The sequence below is a fragment of the Phacochoerus africanus genome, chromosome 14 (assembly GCF_016906955.1).
Source record: "Phacochoerus africanus isolate WHEZ1 chromosome 14, ROS_Pafr_v1, whole genome shotgun sequence".
Lineage (NCBI taxonomy): Eukaryota > Metazoa > Chordata > Mammalia > Artiodactyla > Suidae > Phacochoerus > Phacochoerus africanus.
Window position 1 is genome coordinate 34751503 of NC_062557.1, and position 20541 is coordinate 34772043.

The following is a 20541-nucleotide window of genomic DNA, read 5'->3' on the forward strand; positions in this document are numbered from 1 at the left end:
GTCTGGTCTTATATCTAGGTCTTTAATCCATTTGGAGTTTATTCTTGTGCATGGTGTTAGGGAGTGTTCTAATTTCATTCTTTTCCATGTGGCTGTCCGGTTTTCCCAGCACCACGTATTGAACAAGCTGTCCTTTCTCCATTGTGTAGCCTTGTCTCCTTTGTCGTAGATGAGTTGGCTGTAGGTGCGTGGGCTGAATTCTGGGCTTTCTCTCCTGTTCCGCTGATCTATATGTCTGTCTTTGTGCCAGTACCATGTGGTTTTGATGACTGTTGCTTTGTGGTATAGTCTGAAGTCCGGGAGCCTGATTCCTCCAGCTCCGTTTTCCTTTTTCAGGATGTCTTTGGCTATTCTGGGTCTTTTGTGCTTCCAAACAAACTTTAAAATATTTTGTTCAAGTTCTGTGAAAAATGTCCTTGGTGATGTGATAGGGATTGCATTGAATCTGTAGATTGTCTTAGGTAGTATAGTCATTTTGATAATATGAACTCTTCCAATCCACGAGCATGGTATATCTTTCCATCTGTTTGTGTCATCTTTGATTTCTTTCATCAGTGGCTTGTCGTTTTCAGAGTACAGGTCTTTTGTTTCTTTAGGTAGGTTTACTCCTAGGTATTTTATTCTTTTGGATGCGATGGTAAACAGGGTTGCTTCCCTAATTTCCTTTTCTGCTCTTTCATTGTTAGTATATAGAAATGCCGTCAATTTCTGTGTATTGATTTTGTATCCTGCCACTTTGCCACATTTGTGGATGAGCTCTAACAGTTTTCTGGTAGAGTCTTTAGGATTCTCTAGCTATAGTATCATGTCATCTGCAAATAGAGATAGTTTTACTTCTTCCTTTCCAATTTGGATTCCGTTAATTTCCTTTACTTCTCTGATTGCTGTGGCTAGGACTTCCAGAACTCTGTTGAAGAGTAGTGGCGAGAGCGGACATCCTTGTCTTGTTCCAGATCTCAGCAGGAATTCTTTCAGCTTTTCACCATTGAGAATGATGTTCGCTGTGGGTTTGTCGTATATGGCCTTTATCATGTTGAGGTTGGTTCCCGTTATGCCCACTTCCTGAAGGGTTTTTATCAGAAATGGGTGTTGGATTTTGACAAAGGCTTTTTCCACGTCTAATGAGAGGGTCATATGGTTTCTATTGTTCAGTTTGTTAATGTGGTGTATCACACTGATGGATTTGTGGATATTGAAGAACCCTTGCATCCCTGGGATAAATCCCACTTGATCGTGATGTACAATCCTTTTAATGTATTGTTGGATGCGGTTTGCTAGTATTTTGTTGAGGATTTTTTGCATCAATGTTCATCAGTGAGATTGGCCACTGAGTTTTCTTTGTTTGTGGAATCTCTGTCTGGTTTTGGTACCAGGGTGATGGTGGCCTCAGAGAATGAGTTTGGGAGTATCCCTTCCTCTGCAACTTTTTGAAATAGTTTCAGAAGGAGAGGTGTTAGCTCTTCTCTAAATGTTTGATAGAATTCGCCTGTGAAGCCATCTGGTCCTGGACTTTTGTTTGTTGGAAGTTTTTTAATCACAGTTTCAATTTCAGTTCTTGTGACGGGTCCATTCATCTTTTCTATTTCATCTTGGTTTAGTCTAGGAAGATGGTACTTTTCTAAGAATTTGTCCATTTCTTCTAGGTTTTCCATTTTATTGGCATATAGTTGCATATAGTAGTCTCTTATGGTCCTTTGTATTTCTGTGATGTCCGTTGTTACTTCTCCTTTTTCATTTCTAATTTTATTGATTTGAGTCTTCTCTCTTTTTTGCTTGATAAGTCTGATAATTATTATATCTTCTGATAGACTAACCCTTTTATTACACACTGTCCTCTATCTTGTAGCAATTTCTGTCTTTAAGTCTCTTTTTCTGGTATTGGTTTGGCCACTCCAATTCTCTTTGGTTACTGTTCACAGGAAATAGCTTTTTCCGTCCTCTAACTTATATGTATCTTTGGGACCTAAAGTGAGTTTCTTTTTTTCTTTTTTTTTTTTTTGTTTTTAGGGCCGCACCTGCCCTATGGAAGTTCCCAGGCTAGGGGTCAAATCAGAGCCACAGCTGCTGGCCTACGCCAAAGCCACAGCAATTTGGGATCTGAGCCTTGTCTGCGACCTACATTGCAGCTCATGGCAGTGCCAGATTCTTAACCCACTGAGCGAGGCCAGGGATCAAACCCTCATGAATCCTAGCCCAGTTCAATAACTGCTGAGCCACAAAGAGAACTCCCTAAAGTGAGTTTCTTGTAAAAAGCCCAATTGGATCATTTTAAAAATACATGCTGCCAATCTCTGGCTTTTAATTGGAGAGTTTAATTCATATGCATTTACTGTGCTTGCTGATAAGAAGGCATTTCCGCCATTTTGCTATTTTTTTTCCCTCCATGGCTTATACCTAGATCCTCAGTTTTCTATTGCCACCTTCTTTTTATTAGATATTTTCTTTTTCTTTTTTTGCTTTTTAGGGCCACATCTGCTGCATATGGAAGTTCCCAGGCTAGGGGTCAAATTGGAGCTGCAGCTGCTAGCCCATGCCACAGCTACAGCAACGTGAGATCCAAGCAACATCTGTGATCTACATTGCGGCTCACAGCAGTGCCTAATCTCCGACCTGCTTAGCCCAGGGATTGAACCTGCATCCTGAATATGGGTACTGGTCATATTTATTTCAACTGAACCATAGCAGGAACGCCTATGAGATATTTTCTAGTGTACCATTTGGATCCCTTCTTGTTTCTTTTACTTTAAATTTTTTAGTTATTTTCCTAGTTGCCCTGGGGAATTATAATTAACATCTTAATTCATAACAATGTAGTTTGAACTAATTAATATATGTGAACTAATATACAAAAACCTTGCTGCTGTATTGCTGTTTTTATCCCCCTTTATGTTATTGTCACATATTACATCTTTATACATTTTGTGCCCATTACCATAGGTTTATATTATTCTTTTAGGAGTTCCTGTTGGGGCTCAGCAGTAACCCGGATAGTATCCATGAGGACTCGGGTTTGATCCCTGGCCTTGCTCAGTGGGTTAAGGATCTGGCATTCCCATGGGCTGTGGTATAGGTCCAAGGTAAGGCTCTGGTCTGGCATGGCTGTGGCTGTGGTGTAGGCTAGCAGCTGTAGCTCCAATTTGATCCCTAGCCTGGGAACTTTCATATGCTGCAGGTGTGGCCATAAAAAGACAAAAAAAAATATTGTTTTATATAATTGTCTTTTAAATCATATAAGAAAATAAGGGGTTACAGACTGAAAATACATTAATGACTTTTTAGGTTTACCTATGTAGTTACATTTATTGCTGTACATTCTTTGTGTGGATTTGTGTATTATCTAGTGTCTTATTTCAGCCGAAGGGCTCTTTTTTTGTTTGTTTTGTTTTTGTTTTTGTTTTGTTTTTTTGCTATTTCTTTGGGCCGCTCCCATGGCATATGGAGGTTCCCAGGCGAATCGGAGCTGTAGCTGCCAGCCTACGCCAGAGCCACAGCAACGCAGGATCTGAGCCGTGTCTGCGACCTACACCACAGCTCACGGCAACGCCGGATCATTAACCCACTGAGCAAGGGCAGGGACCGAACCTGCAACCTCATGGTTCCTAGTCAGATTCGTTAACCACTGCGCCACGACGGGAACTCCCGAAGGGCTCTTTTTAGCATTTCTTGTATGATAGGTCTATTAGTGATTAACTTTGCTATTGTTTATCTAGGAGTGTCTTAATTTCTGCTGCATAATTTTTTTTACATTTATTTATTTATTTATTTTTGCTTTTTTGGGCTGAACCTGCAGCATATGGAAGTTCCCAGGCTAGGGGTCAAATCAGAGTTGCAGCTTGCTGTAGCTGCCAGCCTGTGCCACAGCCCCAGCAACTTAGGATCCAAGCCATGTCTGTGACCTACACCATAGCTTGCAGTAACACTAGATTCTTAACTCACTGAATGGGGCCAGGGATGGAACCTACATCCTCATGGATACTATTGGGGTTCATAACCCACTGAGCCACAATGGGATCTCCTGCTGCTTCATATTTGAAGAATGCTTTTGTTAGATATACAATTCTGGCTTCACCTTGACAATTTTTTTTCTTTTAGCAATTTGAATATATCATTCTACCACCTCTGGCCTTTGAGGACCACTCAATAAATTTATCTATGATCTGTTTCTTACCTCTTCATTGCTGTGTTGGTAAATGTTTAATGACTGGCTTTCCAGGGAAAAAAAATGCGCATATATATATATAAGTTTATTATAAAGTTGCTTATGTAAAGGGTGTATAGCACACAATTTACAAGTAATGAAATGTACTTTTTTTTTTTTTTTTTGGTCTTCTTGCCATTTCTAGGGCTGCTGCTGTGGCACACGGAGGTTCCCAGGCTAGGGGGCGAATAGGAGCTGTAGCCGCCAGCCTACACCAGAGCCACAGCAACGTGGAATCCGAGCCACGTCTGCAACCTATACCAAGCTCACGGCAACACCGGGTCCTTAACCCACTGAGCAAGGCCAGGGATTGAACCCGCAACCTCATGGTTCCTAGTCGGATTCATTAACCACTGCTCCACGACAGGAACTCCCAAAATGTACTTCTGTATTGCGAATTCTGTATAGCCTGTTGAGTCTTATAGAAAACTTCCATTTATTTGATTTTTTTAATTGAGGTTAAATTCACATAATAAAATTCACCATTTTGAAGTAAACAATTCAGTGCAGTTAGTGCTTTTACAATGTTGTACGACCCCATTACCTGTATCTAGTTCCAAAATGTTTTTGTCACTCTGAGAGGAAACTTGTACCCATTAAGGAGTTGCTCCTTCTTCTTCCCTACCTACAAAGCCCTTAGAAACTACCAATTTAGGAGTTCCCGTCGCGCCGCAGTGGTTAATGAATCCGACTAGGAACCATGAGGTTGCGGGTTCGATCCCTGCTCTTGCTCAGTGGGTTCACGATCCGGCGTTGCCGTGTGCTGTGGTGTAGGTTGCAGACACGGCTCGGATCCTGCGTTGCTGTGGCTCCGGCGTGGGCTGGCGGCTACAGCTCCGATTCGACCCCTAGCCTGGGAACCTCCATATGCCGCAGGAGCGGCCCAAAGAAATAGCAAAAAGACAAAAAAAATAAAAATAAAAAAAAAAATAAAAGAAACTACCAATTTGTTTTTTTTCTCTGTGGTTTTATCTACTCTGGTTATTGCATATAAATGGAATCATATGACATGTAACCTTTTTGGTCTATTTTTTTCACTTACAGTGTGATCAATGTTCATTCACTTTTTAGCATTTGTCCTTCAGACCTTTCTATGGCTAACATTCTATTGATGGACATTCAGACTGATTCCGTCTTTTTTTTTTGTCCACGGTGTGCAAAAGCTTGATATGGAATCTCCATTCCTAGACCAGGGATTGAACACAGGCTGCAGAGGTGAAAGCACTGAACCCTAACAACTACCAGGGAACTCCCTGATTCCATCTTTTTTTTTTTGTCTTTTTTTTTTAGGGCCGCACCCACGGCATATGGAGGTTCCCAGGCTAGGGGTTGAAACGGAGCTACAGCTGCCGACCTACACCACAGCCATAGCAACGCCAGATCTGAGCCGACTCTGTGACCTATACCACAGCTCACGACAGCACTAGATCCTTAACCCACTGAGTGAGGCCAGGGGTCGAACTTGCAACCTCTGGGTTCCTAGTCAGATTCGTTTCCACTGCTTCAAAACAGGAATGCCACGATTTCATCTTTTGACTGTTGTGATTTGTGCTGCTCTGAGTATGTGTGTGCACGTATTTGTTTTAGTACCAGTTTTTAATGCTGGGAAATATACCTAGGAGTAAAATTGCTGGATCATAAGGTAATTCTATGTTTAACTTTTTACATTACAGTATCTTGATCCATCCTCACTTTTTTCATTTTTATACACATTTTATACAGTTGCTAAACCATCTTACATTCCTACCACAAATGTATGAAGTTTTCATTGATTTGAGTTTTGATAAACCTATATATCCATATCTGACCTGTGCCATTAGTTTGCAAAATAAAGCTACTAGTTAAGCACTTAATAGCTGTCAGCAAAGTTGCTCCCTTCACTGATGAACAGGTGCTTTTTTTTTTTTTTTTTTGCTGCTCCTAGGTCAGCAAAGTTGCTCCCATCACTGCTGAACAAGTACTATTTTTTTTTTTTTCTTTTCTTTTTGGGACCAAACCTGCAGCATATGGAGGTTCTCAGGCAAGGGATTGAATTGGAGCTGCAGCTGCTGGCCAATGCCATAGCAACATCAGATCCGAGCTCCATCTGTGACTTATACCACAAGTCATAGCAACACCAGATCCTTAACCCACTGAGTGAGACCAGGAATCGAACCCACATCCTCATGGATACTTAGTTGGGTTCTTTACCACTTAGCCACAGTGAGAATTCCACAAGTATTGGTTTTTTTTGTTCATTTTGTTTTGCTTTTTAGGGCCATACATACAGCATATGGAACTTCCCAGGATAAAGGTCAAATTGGAGCTGCAGCTGCTGGGCCTATACCACAGCCACAGCAGCATGGGATCTGAGCCAAATCTGCAGCCTGCATCACAGCTCATGGTAACACCGGATCCTTAACCCACTGAGAAAGGCCAGGGATCAAACCTGCATCCTCATGGATACTAGTTGGGTTTGTTTCCACTGAGCCACAATGGGAACTCCCACAAGTACTGTTTTAATATTAATGCTTGTTGATATTTTTGCTTATGTTAACAAGTATGGTGAAAATGAAACAACAGAACTGTGTTTTCTTGCTGATTTGATTGTTTTTGTTGTGGAATTTAATGAATGTTTCACTATTTCTGGTTATAAATTATTCTCTGTGTTTTTCTGAAAATGTAGACTATAAGGTTGACTATTACAGAATTTTGTTGTATTTTGTTTACTTCAAGATTTCACCCTAAGAGATGAAAGAGACTTCCTGTGACTGATTGTGACAGGAAGTATGTTCTTAAATGCTTCTCAAAAATTTTATGTTCTTTTTTTCTTCATGGGGTCTTTATTGACCCTTATTCTATGAAAATTGAGAATATGGTTATTTTGCTGATTACAGTATTTTGATACATCCTCACTTTTTTCATTTTTCTACACAAGGACAACTTATCTGTGATCTTTAATATGGGAAAGATCTCACATCTCTTATAAATTACTCTTAGTCAGCAAATAGTAAGAATACAAGGAATGTCAAATGGTGCTATCCCATGGTCCATATACCCAAAATTTCTTCTTTAATAATTGCACAAAGGAGAGAGTTTCTGGGAAGAAGGTAATTTATACTACACAAAATATTTCTGGAACATAAAGAGTTTAACCCTCTCTTGGGTTCCAAATTTTTATTAAAAAAAAATCACATTTGGGAATTCCCATTGTGAATCACTTTACTGCATACCTGTAACTTATGTAATATTGTACATCAACTATATTTAAATTTAAAAAATAAGAGTTATTGAAGGGATTGTCTTTTTTTTTTTCGCTATTTCTTTGGGCCATTCCCACGGCATATGGAGGTTCCCAGGCTAGGGGTCTAATCGGAGCTGTAGCCGCCAGCCTACGCCAGAGCCATAGCAACGCAGGATCCGAGCCGTGTCTGCAACCTACACCACAGCTCACGGCAACGCTGGATCGTTAACCCACTGAGCGAGGGCAGGGACCGAACCTGCAACCTCATGGTTCCTAGTCGGATTCGTTAACCACTGTGCCACGACGGGAACTCCTGAAGGGATTATATGAAATGTTACGTATGGGGTACCCAGTTAAATACCTAGCACAAGCAAGCACTCATTAAAATGATAGTATGGAATATAGGAAAAACTTTATAGAACAGTAGGTTTTTGGAAGTTCTCTTCGTGGCACAGCAGAAACGAACTCAACTAATATCCATGATGATGCGGGTTCCATCCCTGGCCTTGCTCAGTGGGTTAGGTGTTGCCATGAGCTGTGGTGTAGGTCACAGAGGTGGCTTGGATCTGGTATTGCTGGGTAGGACGGCAGCTGTAGCTCCAATTCAGTCCCTAGCCTGGGAACCTCCATATGCCACAGGTGTGGCCCTAAAGCCAAAAAAAAAAAGTGCTTTTCATTAGTGCACCTCTGTAAAGCCCGTGCATAGTGGTAGATGACAAGAAAATTGTAACTACTCCTTTTTCTTTTTGTGAATTACTTTTTTAGGGTGATAAATTACCAAACCGGAATACATTTTAACTTTTGGTGATTAGTGTAGAAAGCATTGAACATATTTATAACTCTCCAATATAAAGCCTTTGGAGAGCTGGAATGAGAACCCTGGATTTTGGGGTTGAGTTTTTTTCTGTAATGGATTCTGCTTTTTTGGTTGCCATTTATTATTTTATTTTAAATACCAAACTTAATATCATTCTCTCTTTTGGATTTAGGTTCGATTGGTGATAGTGGATGGTATTGCGTTTCCTTTTCGTCATGAGCTAGATGACCTATCCCTTCGTACTCGATTGCTAAATGGCCTAGCCCAGCAGATGATCAGCCTTGCAAATAATCACAGATTAGCTGTAAGTATTATTAGTTAATGGAGTTTTATTATAAAGTGAAGATTATATAAAATGTTAATTCTAGAAATAGCAAAAATAGAATTTGCCTGACTTAAGACAAATAATATAGATACACAGTTCTGAATGTAGTTTTGGTTTCTATCAAAAAATTAAACTCAGTTATAATTGTTGTATCTCAGTTTTCCTGAAAAATAAAAAACATAATCAAGATGTCATATTATAAAAATGGACTTTGATAAAGAAATGTCACCTTTGGTAATTGCAGTATTTTCTTTTAATATGCTTGATGTGTTTTAGGTAAGATCTTCCAAAATCCTCACTTTTATTTTACTCTTGAGTCTTTGATTATTACATAGTGCGTAATCACAGACTCAGATGGACAGAAAAATTACACAGTATAAACAACTTGTTCAGAGGTCAGGCTATCATCTAGATTTGTAATGTGAGGAGAGAGGTAAGCTCAAAAGTAAAAGAGATAAAAAAAAGCTGATGTAAAAACTTTTTTTGCTGCCTGTTTTCATTGCTTCTACTCTGTAATTACATTTCACCGCTGACATATGTACACTTGGGGAGGGATGTGGGAGAAGGTCAAACTGCTTACCTTGGTTTTCTTGTCTTTACCCTGATCAGAGTCCTTAGTATCACCAGTAAATAAAGAACCCCTCAAGGAGTTCTCATGGTGGCACAGCAGTCACGAACCTGGCTAGTATCCATGAGTGTGCAGGTTGGATCCTTGGCCTAGCTCAGTGGCTTAAGGATCTGTCGTTGCCATGGGCTGTGGTGTAGGTCTCAGACTCTGATCACTAGTTGATGTGGTGTAGGCTGGTGGCTACAGCTCTGATCCCACCCCTAGCCTAGGAACTTCCATATGCCGTGGGTGATGCCCTAGAAAGCACAAAAAAAGGAAAAAGAATTCCTCAATAAAATAATTTTAAAACATACATTTTTTTTCAGTTTTTAGTTTTTTGTTTTTTGCCATATCTTGAAAAGCATAGTGTCCTGTCTCTGAAGTACTTGTCATTAATTTGTAATTTAGCATGCTGTTAATAACAGTGAAGAGCCCCCAGTAGGGGGCACTCAAGACTAATGGGTTGCATGGTCCTTAAGTTTTTGTTTTTTAACAGGAGCAGCTTCATCTTTTCTGATTAAAAAAGTATTCTAAACAGCAACAGGGAATATTATGCAGTGTTTAAGAAGAATAATGTAAATGTACATGTACTAACATGGAACAAGAGGTATACAGATGTATGATTAAGTGAAAAAATTCAAGTTATGTAATAGATTTATTGTGATCCCACTTTTTTTTTTTCTTTTTTTGTCTTTTTAGGGCCGTACCTGTGGCTTATGGAGGTTCCCAGGCTAGGGGTCCAGTTGGAGCTGTAGCTGCCGGCCTACCAACAGCAACTTGGGATCCGAGCAACATCTGTGACCTACACCACAGCTCACAGCAACACTGGATCCTTAACCCACTGAGTGAGGTCAGGGATCATACCTGTGTCCTCATGGATACTAGTCGGGTTCGTTAACCACTGAGCCATGACGGGAACTCCACTGTGATCCCACTTTTGAGGAAAATAAAAATTATATATGTGCATTTATATTTTTATATATGAAGAAAAACGTATGAAAGGACCAAAACATTTATAGTGACTCCTGGAGATATGACTTTATGGGTTGAGGACATACTTCCTCTCCTTATTTATTATTATTTTTTTTTAATCTTTTTTTTTTTTTGCTATTTCTTGGGCCGCTCCCGTGGCGTATGGAGGTTCCCAGGCTAGGGGTCTAATCGGAGCTGCAGCCACTGGCCTGCGCCAGAGCCACAGCAACGCGGGATCCGAGCCGCATCTGCAACCTACCCCACAGCTCACGGCAACGCCGGATCGTTAACCCACTGAGCAAGGACAGGGATCGAACCCGTAACCTCATGGTTCCTAGTCGGGTTGGTTAACCACTGCGCCACAACAGGAACTCCCGTCTCCTTACTTTATAAATTCTTCTTTGCTTGGTTTTTGTGTGTGTGTGTGTGTGTCTTTTTGCCTTTTCTAGGGCCACTCCTGCAGCATATGGAGGTTCCCAGGCTAGGGGTCTAATTGGAGCTGTAGCCGCTGGCCTATGCCAGAGCCACAGCAACGCAGGATCCGAGCCACGTCTGCGACCTACACCACAGCTCATGGCAGTGACGGATCCTTAACCCACTGAGAGAGGCCAGGGATCAAACCCGAAACCTCACGGTTCCTAGCCAGATTCGTTAACCACTGAGCCACGACAGGAACTCCTTTGCTTGATTTTTAATTTCCCAGTTAGCATCTTTAGAAGCATATATGACCTTTGCTAATAAGTACATTTTACAATTTTAAGTTATATGAGCTTGCTGTAATAAAAGTTCTAAGCAGGCAAAAATATGGAAAGTAAGCAGTTATATTATCTATTATCCAGAGATGATGATTGTTGAGTTTGGAGTATATATTTTTCCATACTTATGCTATACATACATAAACATATTTTTAAGTTATAACACGTTTATGCTGTTGCACAAAGCATTTTTTGTTTTGCACTTAGTATATTGTGAACATCTTCTGATACATACTGCTTTTTAAGTATGCTTTACCTTAACAGCTGCAGAGTATTCTATTGTATGATTATAGCATTGTTTTTTATTAAAAAACTTTTTTTTTTACTTTTTTATTTGGCCATACCCATGGCATGTGCAAGTTCACAGGCCAGGGATCAAACCCAAGCCACAGCAGTGACAATGTCAAGTCCTTAACCACTAGGCCACCAGGGAACTCCTATAGCCTGTTAACCACTGCTATTGATTGGCTTTAAAGTTGGCTTTGCTTTTTCACTGTGTGAAACAGTGGCATCAACAACTTTATATGTGCTTCTTTGTCCATATGTCCGGTTATTTCTGAAAGTGTTAAGCCAAAGGGATATCTATTTTTTTATTTTTATTTTTAAAATTTCTTTATTTTTTGGCTTTTTTTTTTTTTTGGTCTTTTCAGGGCCACACCCACAGCATATGGAGGGTCACAGCCTATGGGTCCAATCGGGGCGGTAGCCACCGGCCTATGCCACAGCCACAGCAACTCTGAATCCGAGTCTATACCATAAGCAAGGACAGGTTGAACGCGCCACCTCATATATTATCAAGTTATCTTTTTTTTTTGGCCTTTTCTTGGGCTGCTCCCTTGGCATATGGAGGTTCCCAGGTTAGGGGTCTAATTGAAGCTATAGCTGCTGGCTTACGCTAGAGCCATAGCAACGTGGGATCTGAGCTTCGTCTGTGACCTACACCACAGCTCACAGCAATACCGGATCCTTAACCTACTGAGCAAGGCCAGGGATCGAACCCATAACCTCATGGTTCCTAGTCAGATTCATTAACCACTGAGTCATGACAGGAACTCCTCAAATTATCTTTAGAAATCTTATTCCAAAGTGTGTTCTCTCCCCCAATGAATGGGAATCTTTTTTTTTTAATTTCAGTGGGGAAAAGATAAAATTTTATTTATTTTGTTAATTTGAATAGTATAAAGAACACCCATATAACCTTTCCCAAGATTTAATGTATCATTCTCATCCCCCTCCCCACACTCTTTCTGCATACTAGAGTGTGCACAACTAGTTTATGTATTTTCCTCAACTGTTTGAAGAGAGTTGTACACATCATATCCTTTAATCTGATATTTCAGTGTATATTTCCTAAGAACAAGAATGTTCTCATATGTATCCACAGTATAGTTATCAGATTTAGGACATTTTATTTGATACAACACTTTGGTATATATTCCAGTTCTGTCAGTTATCCCAATAATGTCCTTTACAGCAAATATTTCCCCAGTACATTTTGCCAACTGGAATCACATGTTGCTTTTAGTTGTAGTATCTCTTTAGTTGCCTTTCTTTGTTTTCTTGCCATTGCTGTATTTTGAAGAATACACTTCAGTAATTTTAGAGAACATCCCTTAATTTGAGGTGTCTATGATGTTTCCTTTTTTTTAATCTTTTTAGGGCCACACCTGTGATATATGGAGGTTCCCAGGCTGGGGCTCCAATTGAAGCTGTAGCCGAAGGCCTACACCTCAGCCACGGCAACACAGGATCTGAGCTGCATCTGCAACTTACACCACAGCTCACGGCAGTGCCAAATCCTTAACCCACTGAGCAAGGCCAGAGATCAAACCTGCATCCTCATGGATACTAGTCAGGTTCATTAACCACTGAGCCACAGTGCGAACTCCTGTTTCCTCTTGATTAGATTCCAATTATACCCTTTTTTTTGGCTGTAATAGAAGATAGACTTTTTTTTGAGATACAGTTGATTTATAATTGTATAGTTTTGGAGTTCCCGTCGTGGCGCAGTGGTTAACGAATCCGACTAGGAACCATGAGGTTGTGGGTTCTCTCCCTGCCCTTGCTCAGTGGGTTTAAGTATCCAGCGTTGCCGTGGGCTGTGGTGTAGGTTGCAGACGCGGCTCGGATCCCACATTGCTGTGGCTCTGGTGTAGGCTGGCGGCTACAGCTCCTATTGGACCCCTAGCCTGGGAACCTCCATATGCCGCGGGAGCGGCCCAAGAAATAGCAAAAAAAAGACCAAAAAAAAAAAATTGTATAGTTTCATGTGTATAATGTGAGTGAGAATTCTTGTTTCCCCACATCTTTACAAACTCTGAATCTTTTAAACTTTTTAATTTAAAAGGAGAGAGTCCTTTTAGTGATGCATTTATTTGATTATTAGCAGAAAATATTTTAATAGTTTTATTAGGTATAATTAACATAATCATGAAATTCATGATTATAAATTCATGAATTTACTGCTTTTTAGTATATTCACAGAGTTTTGCAATCATCATTACTATCCAATTTTAGGACATTTTCATCATCCCAAAAAGAAATCCTTTACCCATTAACCATCATTCCCCATTACACCCTCCCTTTAGCCCCTAAAAACCACTAGTCTGCTTTCTGTTTCTATAGATTTATCACTTTTGGATATTTTATATAAATGGAATTATACAGTATGTGGTCTTTTATGTCTGGTTTCTTTCACTTAGCATACTGTTTTCAAGATTCATCCATGTTGTAGCATAGATCCATTTCTTTCTTTCTTTTTTTTTTTTTTTTTGTCTTTTAAGGCTGCACCCGTGGCATATGGAGGTTCCCAGGCTAGGGGTCCAATCAGAGCTGTAGCCGCCGGCCTGCACCACAGCCACTGCAACATTAGGTCCGAGCTGCCTCTGTGACCTACATCACATCTCACAGCAATGCCGGATCCCTAACCCACTGAGCGAGGCCAGGGATCAAACCTCCATCCTCATGGATGCTAGTTTGCTAACCACTGAGCCACGATGGGAACTCCATAGATCCGTTTCTTTTTATGACTAAATAATTTTGCATGTTATTGATATACCACATTTTGTTTATCTATTCATCCACTGAAGGACATTTGGGTAGCAGAAGTATTTTTAAAGCCATGAAGTTCGTAATTTCAAAGTGATTATTACTTCATTATTTTAAGACTCATTCTTAAATCATTATAAAAAATTGACTCATTCTTTTATTCCTTTATATCATGGTAAAACCAAGATTTTTGCACAAGTAGTGTTAATATTTTATAAATATTTGCTAACGATAAAAATTATCATTTTGGGATATTGAACAGCTGGTAAGCCAGTTCGTTCATTTATGATTTCCTGTAGATGTGTAATGGATAAACTAAATATTCTGTAATCCAATGCTGTCTGATAGAACTTTCTACAAAGATGAAAATTCTCAGTCTGATAGGGTAGTTGCATGGCTGTTGACCGCTTGAAATGTAGCCAGTGCTGTGCTGCAGAGGAACTGAATTTCTAGTTTTTTGGAGTTTTTTTGGCCATGCCCACCGCATAGGAAGTTCCTGGGCCAAGGATTGAAGCTTTGCCACAGCAGTGACCTGAGCCATCCCAGTGACAACACTAGATTCTCAACTGCTGAGCCATCAGGGATCTCCCTGAATTTTTAGTTTTAATTAATTATTTTTTTTAATTCTACATATGGCTAATGGCTGCAGAATTGGATAGTCACCTTTAACCAAAAAGTGTTGGTGTAAGTAAATATTCTAGTTTCTTGAGATTATTAAGCACTTGGCAGTATGTGTAGTAAAGAGTATTATTCAACATGCTGCGGATCCAAGGTACACATATATTTCAATTAATAACCAATTTAAATTCCTGCTTAGCTTGTTCTAAGATGGCTGGAGTAAGGTAACCCATGGGAAAACCACTATGGCACTTAAGGGGAGAAGAACTAGAAGAAAGTTGTGTCATCCAGTTTGTGTCAAATTGAGATCCAAATGGATCACAGATTTCATAGTTTCTCCTCTGTAGACAAACAAAAATTTTAGACTTTAACCACTGTGGTAGGAACAGCCAAACAGCCTTTTCTTTTTTGGTTTTCTTAAGAAATTGATGACTTTTTCCCTTTTACTTATTTATTTATTTTTGCTTTTTTGGGGGTCACACTGGTGACATGTGGAGGTTCCTAGGCCAGGGGTCAAATAGGAGCTGTAGCCGCTGGCCTATGCCACAGCAATGCAAGATCTGAGCAGGCATCAGTGACCTACACCATAGCTCCAGCAACTCCGGAACCTTAACCCACTGAGCAAGGCCAGGGATCAAACCTGCAACCTCATGGTTCCTAGTCGCATTCCTTAACCACTGCGCCATGACGGGAACTCCTAAAATTACTGTCTTTCTAAATAATGGAATCTTTGTAGGCCACTATTTAATTCAAAAAATTAGCAATATTTTTAGTCTTGAGGGCCATCTGTAAGGCAACTTATATCTTTGTTACCAGCAGACTAGGATAGTCATAATTTGAGGTCATTGAGCTGTTAATGGGTTTTATTTTTTCCTAGTTCTTTTACTTATACTGTGCTCTCTTTATGATTTTAGGTCTCTTATAATTCTTTGCCTCAATTTCTTTTTTTTTTTCTTATAAAATCATAAATGGTAATACTGTATTTGTCTCTTTCCTAAAAATGTAAACATTTGTTTATTTATTAAGGATTTTATATTCCTTTGAATAAATATATTCTAGAGAGGCAATAATGGTAAAGACACAGACTGCCATGTTTCTGATGGTTGCATTTATGAAGTTTTGTTTTGTTTTGTTTTTTGTTCTTTTTAGGGCTGCACTTGCAGAATATGGAAGTTCCTAGACCAGGGATCAAATCTGAGCTGCATCTGCAACCTACACCACAGCTTAAAGCAACACTGGACCCTTAACCCACTGAGTGAGGCCAGGGATTTAATCTGCATCCTTGTGGATACTAGTCGGGTTCGTAACCTGCCCAGCCACAGTGGGAAATTACCATTTATGAAGTTTTTACATGTGGCCTCTTTATAGACTTTTATCTATTATCTACTATATATAATTAAAAAATTTTTAAATGATTTTTTTTCCATTATAGTTGATATATATTATATATATAAAATACATAGAAAAATTATGTATATTTTTTGGCCATGCCTGTGGTATGTGGAAGTGCCCAGGCCAAGGATCCATCCCATGCCGTAGCCCCAACCTGAACAGCTGCAATGGCAACGCTGGATCCTTAACGCTGGATCCTTAACTTGCTGCAATGGCAACACTGGATCCACAAGGGAATGCCTACCGTATTTTTATTCTTCCATTTTCACAATAAGTTCTTTTTTCTTGCCTGTTAAAAAAATGTTAACAGGAGTTCCTGTTGTGTCTCAGCCATTAACGAACCCAACTAGGATCCGTGAGGATGTTCAGTCCCTGGCCTCACTCATTGGGTTAAGGATCCAGCATTGCCATGAGCTATAGTGTAGGTTGTAGATGCGGCTCAGATCCTACATTGCTGTGGCTGTGGTGTAGGCCGGCAGCTGTAGCTCTGATTTGATCCCTAGCCTGGGAACCTCCATGTGCTGAGGGTGCAGCCCTAAAAAGCAAAACAAACAAAAAAAGTTATACATTTGATAGATATCATGTTTCCAGATAATTTTAGTCTTTTCTTTTTTTTCTGTTTTTGGCCGCACCCACATATGCATATGGAAGTTCCAGGGCTAGGGATTGAATCCGAGCTGAATCTGTGACCTGTGCCACAGCAGTGCCAACACCGCATCCTTAACCCACTGCACTGGGCTAGGGAATCCCACTGGTGCCTTCACAGAGACAAGCTGGATCATTAACTCACTGTGCCACAGCAGGAACTCCTAATTTTACTCATTTTTATGGGTAAATCAAAAAAAAGTATCAGAAAAGTTTTCATTACCCAAGTTTGTCTTTCTTTAAATTAGATTATATTCAAAATACTAAAATCACAAAGCTGCTTGATAATTTTGGGGGGAATACTCATCTCATTTTTCCACATTTTGTTTTTGTAGGTAATTTTAACCAATCAGATGACAACAAAGATTGATAAAAATGAGGCCTTGCTGGTTCCTGCATTGGGTAGGCAATTTATCAGAGAAACATTTTCAGTTAAATACATTTTTTTCTACTTCTTTTATTTGATGTTTGCTGAGTACTGTGAGCTCCATGAAAGCAGAGACTGTATCTGTCTTATTCACTGATAAATCTTAGTGTAGAGTATTGTGCTCTTAGATACTGACTCAAACTTAGTTATTTGACATTGATTGAGCAGCTACTCTCCGGCATCTCTTGTGTTAGCATATAAATATTCATAAGATGACTCTTGCCCTCAGAAAGCACAGTCAGAGGAGGAAAGGTGAATCTTTTTTTTTTTTGTCTTTTCTATGGCCGCATTCACGGCATATGGAGGTTCCCAAGCTAGGGGCCTAATCGGAGCTGTAGACGCCGGCCTACGCCAGAGCCACAGCAACACAGGATCCGAGCCGCATCTGCGACCTACACCACAGCTCACAGCAACGCCAGATCCTTAACAACTGAGCAAGGCCAGGGATCAAACCCGCCACCTCATGGTTCCCTAGTCAGATTCGTTAACCACTGTGCCACGATGCAAACTCCAGTAAATCCTTTTAAAAACGAATCATGGAGTTCCCACTGTGGCTCAACAGGTTAAGAACCCAACTAATATTCATGAGAACATGGGTTTGATCCCTGGCCTCACTTAGTGGGTTAAGGATCTGGCCTTGCTGCAAGCTGCAACAGAGGTTGCAGATGTGGCCCAGATCTGGTGTTGCCGTCTGTGGTGTAGGCTAGCAGCGGCAGTTCTGATTCAACCCCAGCCTGGGAATTTCCGTATGCCGAAGATGTGGCCCTAAAAATAAACAAATAAATACCACACTATATGACTGTTCCTAACCTTACTTATGGTTTTGTTAAAAAGTGCTTGAGGAGTTTCCTTGTGGCTCAGCAGATTAAGGATCCAGCATTGTCACTGTTGAGGCTCGGGTCCCTGCTGTGGCATGGGTTTCATCCCTGGTCCAGGAACTTACACGCACTGTGGGTGCAGCAGAAAAGAAACAAAAAACAAAAACACAATGTTTCAAGATTGATTTCTACTGAAATCTTTAAGAATATTCTGTCAGAGTTTTTGCTTTTCTTCTGGTAGTCAGATATACGTTAAAAAGTCTGATGATAAGGAGGGTTAGCAAATAGGTTGGCTCACACTATAAAGTTTCTAAAAGCAAATAGAGGCTAATGATAATGATCCACAGGTAAGTAAAGTAAAAATGTATTAATCTTAGGATGTTACCCATGTACTAGGTTTTTTGAAATCGAGTATACTTTCCTTACGTTAAATTAAGTAGAGTAAAACTATTTGGTCAGAGGCATTCTGAGAGACTTTCAACCTAGTCAATTATCACGTTCTTTTTCCCTCAGGGGAAAGTTGGGGACATGCTGCTACAATACGGCTTATCTTTCATTGGGACCAAAGGCAAAGGTTAGTATAGAAACAAGTTATTAACTCGGAATATTGGGTTAATATGCTGAACACATCTCAGTTTCTTAGAGCTAGGCCAGTGGATGAGTTCTACAGTGCCCCAGGAACTAAAGCTTTTGTTGCCTTCATCATCCCCTAAAGCAAACATAGAAACATGTTGTTATACTGCACATTTATCTACATAGGAAATTCTTTGGAATATTTAAATGATGGGGTGCACCTGAAATGAGTAGGCAGCCAAAGAATGCTACCTTCTAAAAGCTCTTTGAAATCAAGTACCATTTATTAGCCATGCAGAGGGAGGTGAGTACTCTGTGTTCCTGGAAGGGATTGAAAGAAGGGTAAAATCGGGACAAAAGGAGAACTTTTGAGGTTACCTTTAGGACTAATTTATGTGGAAAATAGAATGGTTTTCTTAGTTAATATGTTTCTTGTATAAAATTGTGTCTATTTTTGTTTTCTTTTATGTTTTCCTACCTTTTATTATCCAGTTACTTACTTGCCTTTCACAAGTATTGTTCTTGAAAATAAAACTATGACAGTAAGAAACCTTTGTATTTGGTTGTTTTTTTTTTTTTCCTTTGTATTTGTCTTTAAAGCTGCTGAGCAAGTGAACAAACTAGCTTTCATTTTCTTTAAAATAGGCAATTGAAAGCTGTAGAGTCTTTTATTCTGCACTTCTAGAAAAGTCAGGTTTATGCTGGCCTCTTTTGAAATTAATTGGTATATCCTAGAGAACTTGGTTTGGAAATGCTCCAGTAAAGTAGGGAAATTGAGACAGCCTGTGGACAAAAGATGGAAAAAAGAATTGCTTAAATACCTGTTGGGTCTGGTCAGAAATATTGTCTATTTCTTTATCCCATTTGTTCATTCTTGTACAAACTGAAAAATATCATTCCTGACCAAGTTAGATTTTATTGACCCTGATCTTATAGCAGAACCAATTACAATTATATACCTCTTTTGTAACTAGTTCACCCACTTTGTTTCTCTCTTAAAGATGGCATTTCCAAAGACCTCAGGTAATTATTTCCCCAATAATACATAGTGCTTTACAATTGACTCCCATCCCCCCAATTCTATAAATAAGTCATTGTATACTGGATTCACAAAGCAGTTCTTTTCCCAGCAACAAACCCTATTGTAAAGACTTGGCAACAATTCTCCAGATGAGTCTTTTGAACAAATTCTTATATTTTTGGAGATTTAGGTTTCTGTAAAGTGCTTCCCATTATATAAATGTTCTTAGAAATTACCCTTTGAGCTAGTATATAATAGTAGTCTTCCACTATTATTCTAGAATTAAATACTAATAGAATACAACTAAGAAGTAAGAAAAAAATAATAGCACAGGAAGATGTTTCTTTCGGCGTTCCCATCGTGGCTCAGTGGTTAATGAATCCGACTAGGAATCATGAGGTTTCGGGTTCGATCCCTGGCCTTGCTCAGTGGGTTAAGGATCCGTCATTGCCGTGAGCTGTGGTGTAGGTCGCAGACTCGGTTTGGATCCTGCGTTGCTGTGGCTGTGGCGTAGGCCAGCAGCTATAGCTCCGATTAGACCCCTAGCCTGGGAACCTCCATATGCCACAGGAAGTGGCCCTAGAAAAGGCAAAAAGACCAAAAAAAAAAAAATGAGAAAGATGTTTCTTTCATCTTTTTATGTACTCATCAGAAGGAGAAGTTTGCCTTCTTTGTTAAATCCTAGAAGTTAGCATTGGTTAGGTAGCCGTGCGATCAGAAAATCATACCTTTTTTTTTTAAGAGTTAGCTATTTTGTGACTTCAGCTTCTTACTAATCCTGCCCAAGAAATTAGAGAGTGGTATAGAGCACTGACATTGAATAGACAGATCTAGAGAAAATCTACTGTTCTGTTCTGTTCTTTTCTTTTCTTTTTTGCCTTTTCTAGGCTGCACCCAAGGCATATGGAGGTTCCTAGGCTAGGGGTCTAATCAGAGCTGTAGCCGCCGGCCTATGCCAGAGCCACAGCAACGTCATATCCAAGCTGAGTCTGCAGCCTACACCACAGCTCACGGCAACACTGGATCCTTAACCCACTGAGCGAGGCCAAGGATGGAACCTGCATACTCGTGTTGTTTCCCCTGAGCCACAACGGGAACTCTA

At 39.8% G+C, this 20541-nt stretch overlaps 1 protein-coding gene across 2 annotated transcripts in view; it reads left to right on the forward strand.

Annotated features, from left to right (window-relative positions):
* RAD51C (RAD51 paralog C) overlaps nt 1–20541 on the forward strand; it is a 42027-nt gene that overhangs the window by 15182 nt on the left and 6304 nt on the right. For both annotated transcript variants that reach the window (XM_047758451.1, XM_047758452.1), the window contains exons 5-7: nt 8411–8542; nt 16936–17002; nt 18359–18419. In XM_047758451.1, coding sequence (XP_047614407.1) covers nt 8411–8542; nt 16936–17002; nt 18359–18419 — 260 coding nt within the window. The remainder of the gene's footprint in view (nt 1–8410; nt 8543–16935; nt 17003–18358; nt 18420–20541) is intronic.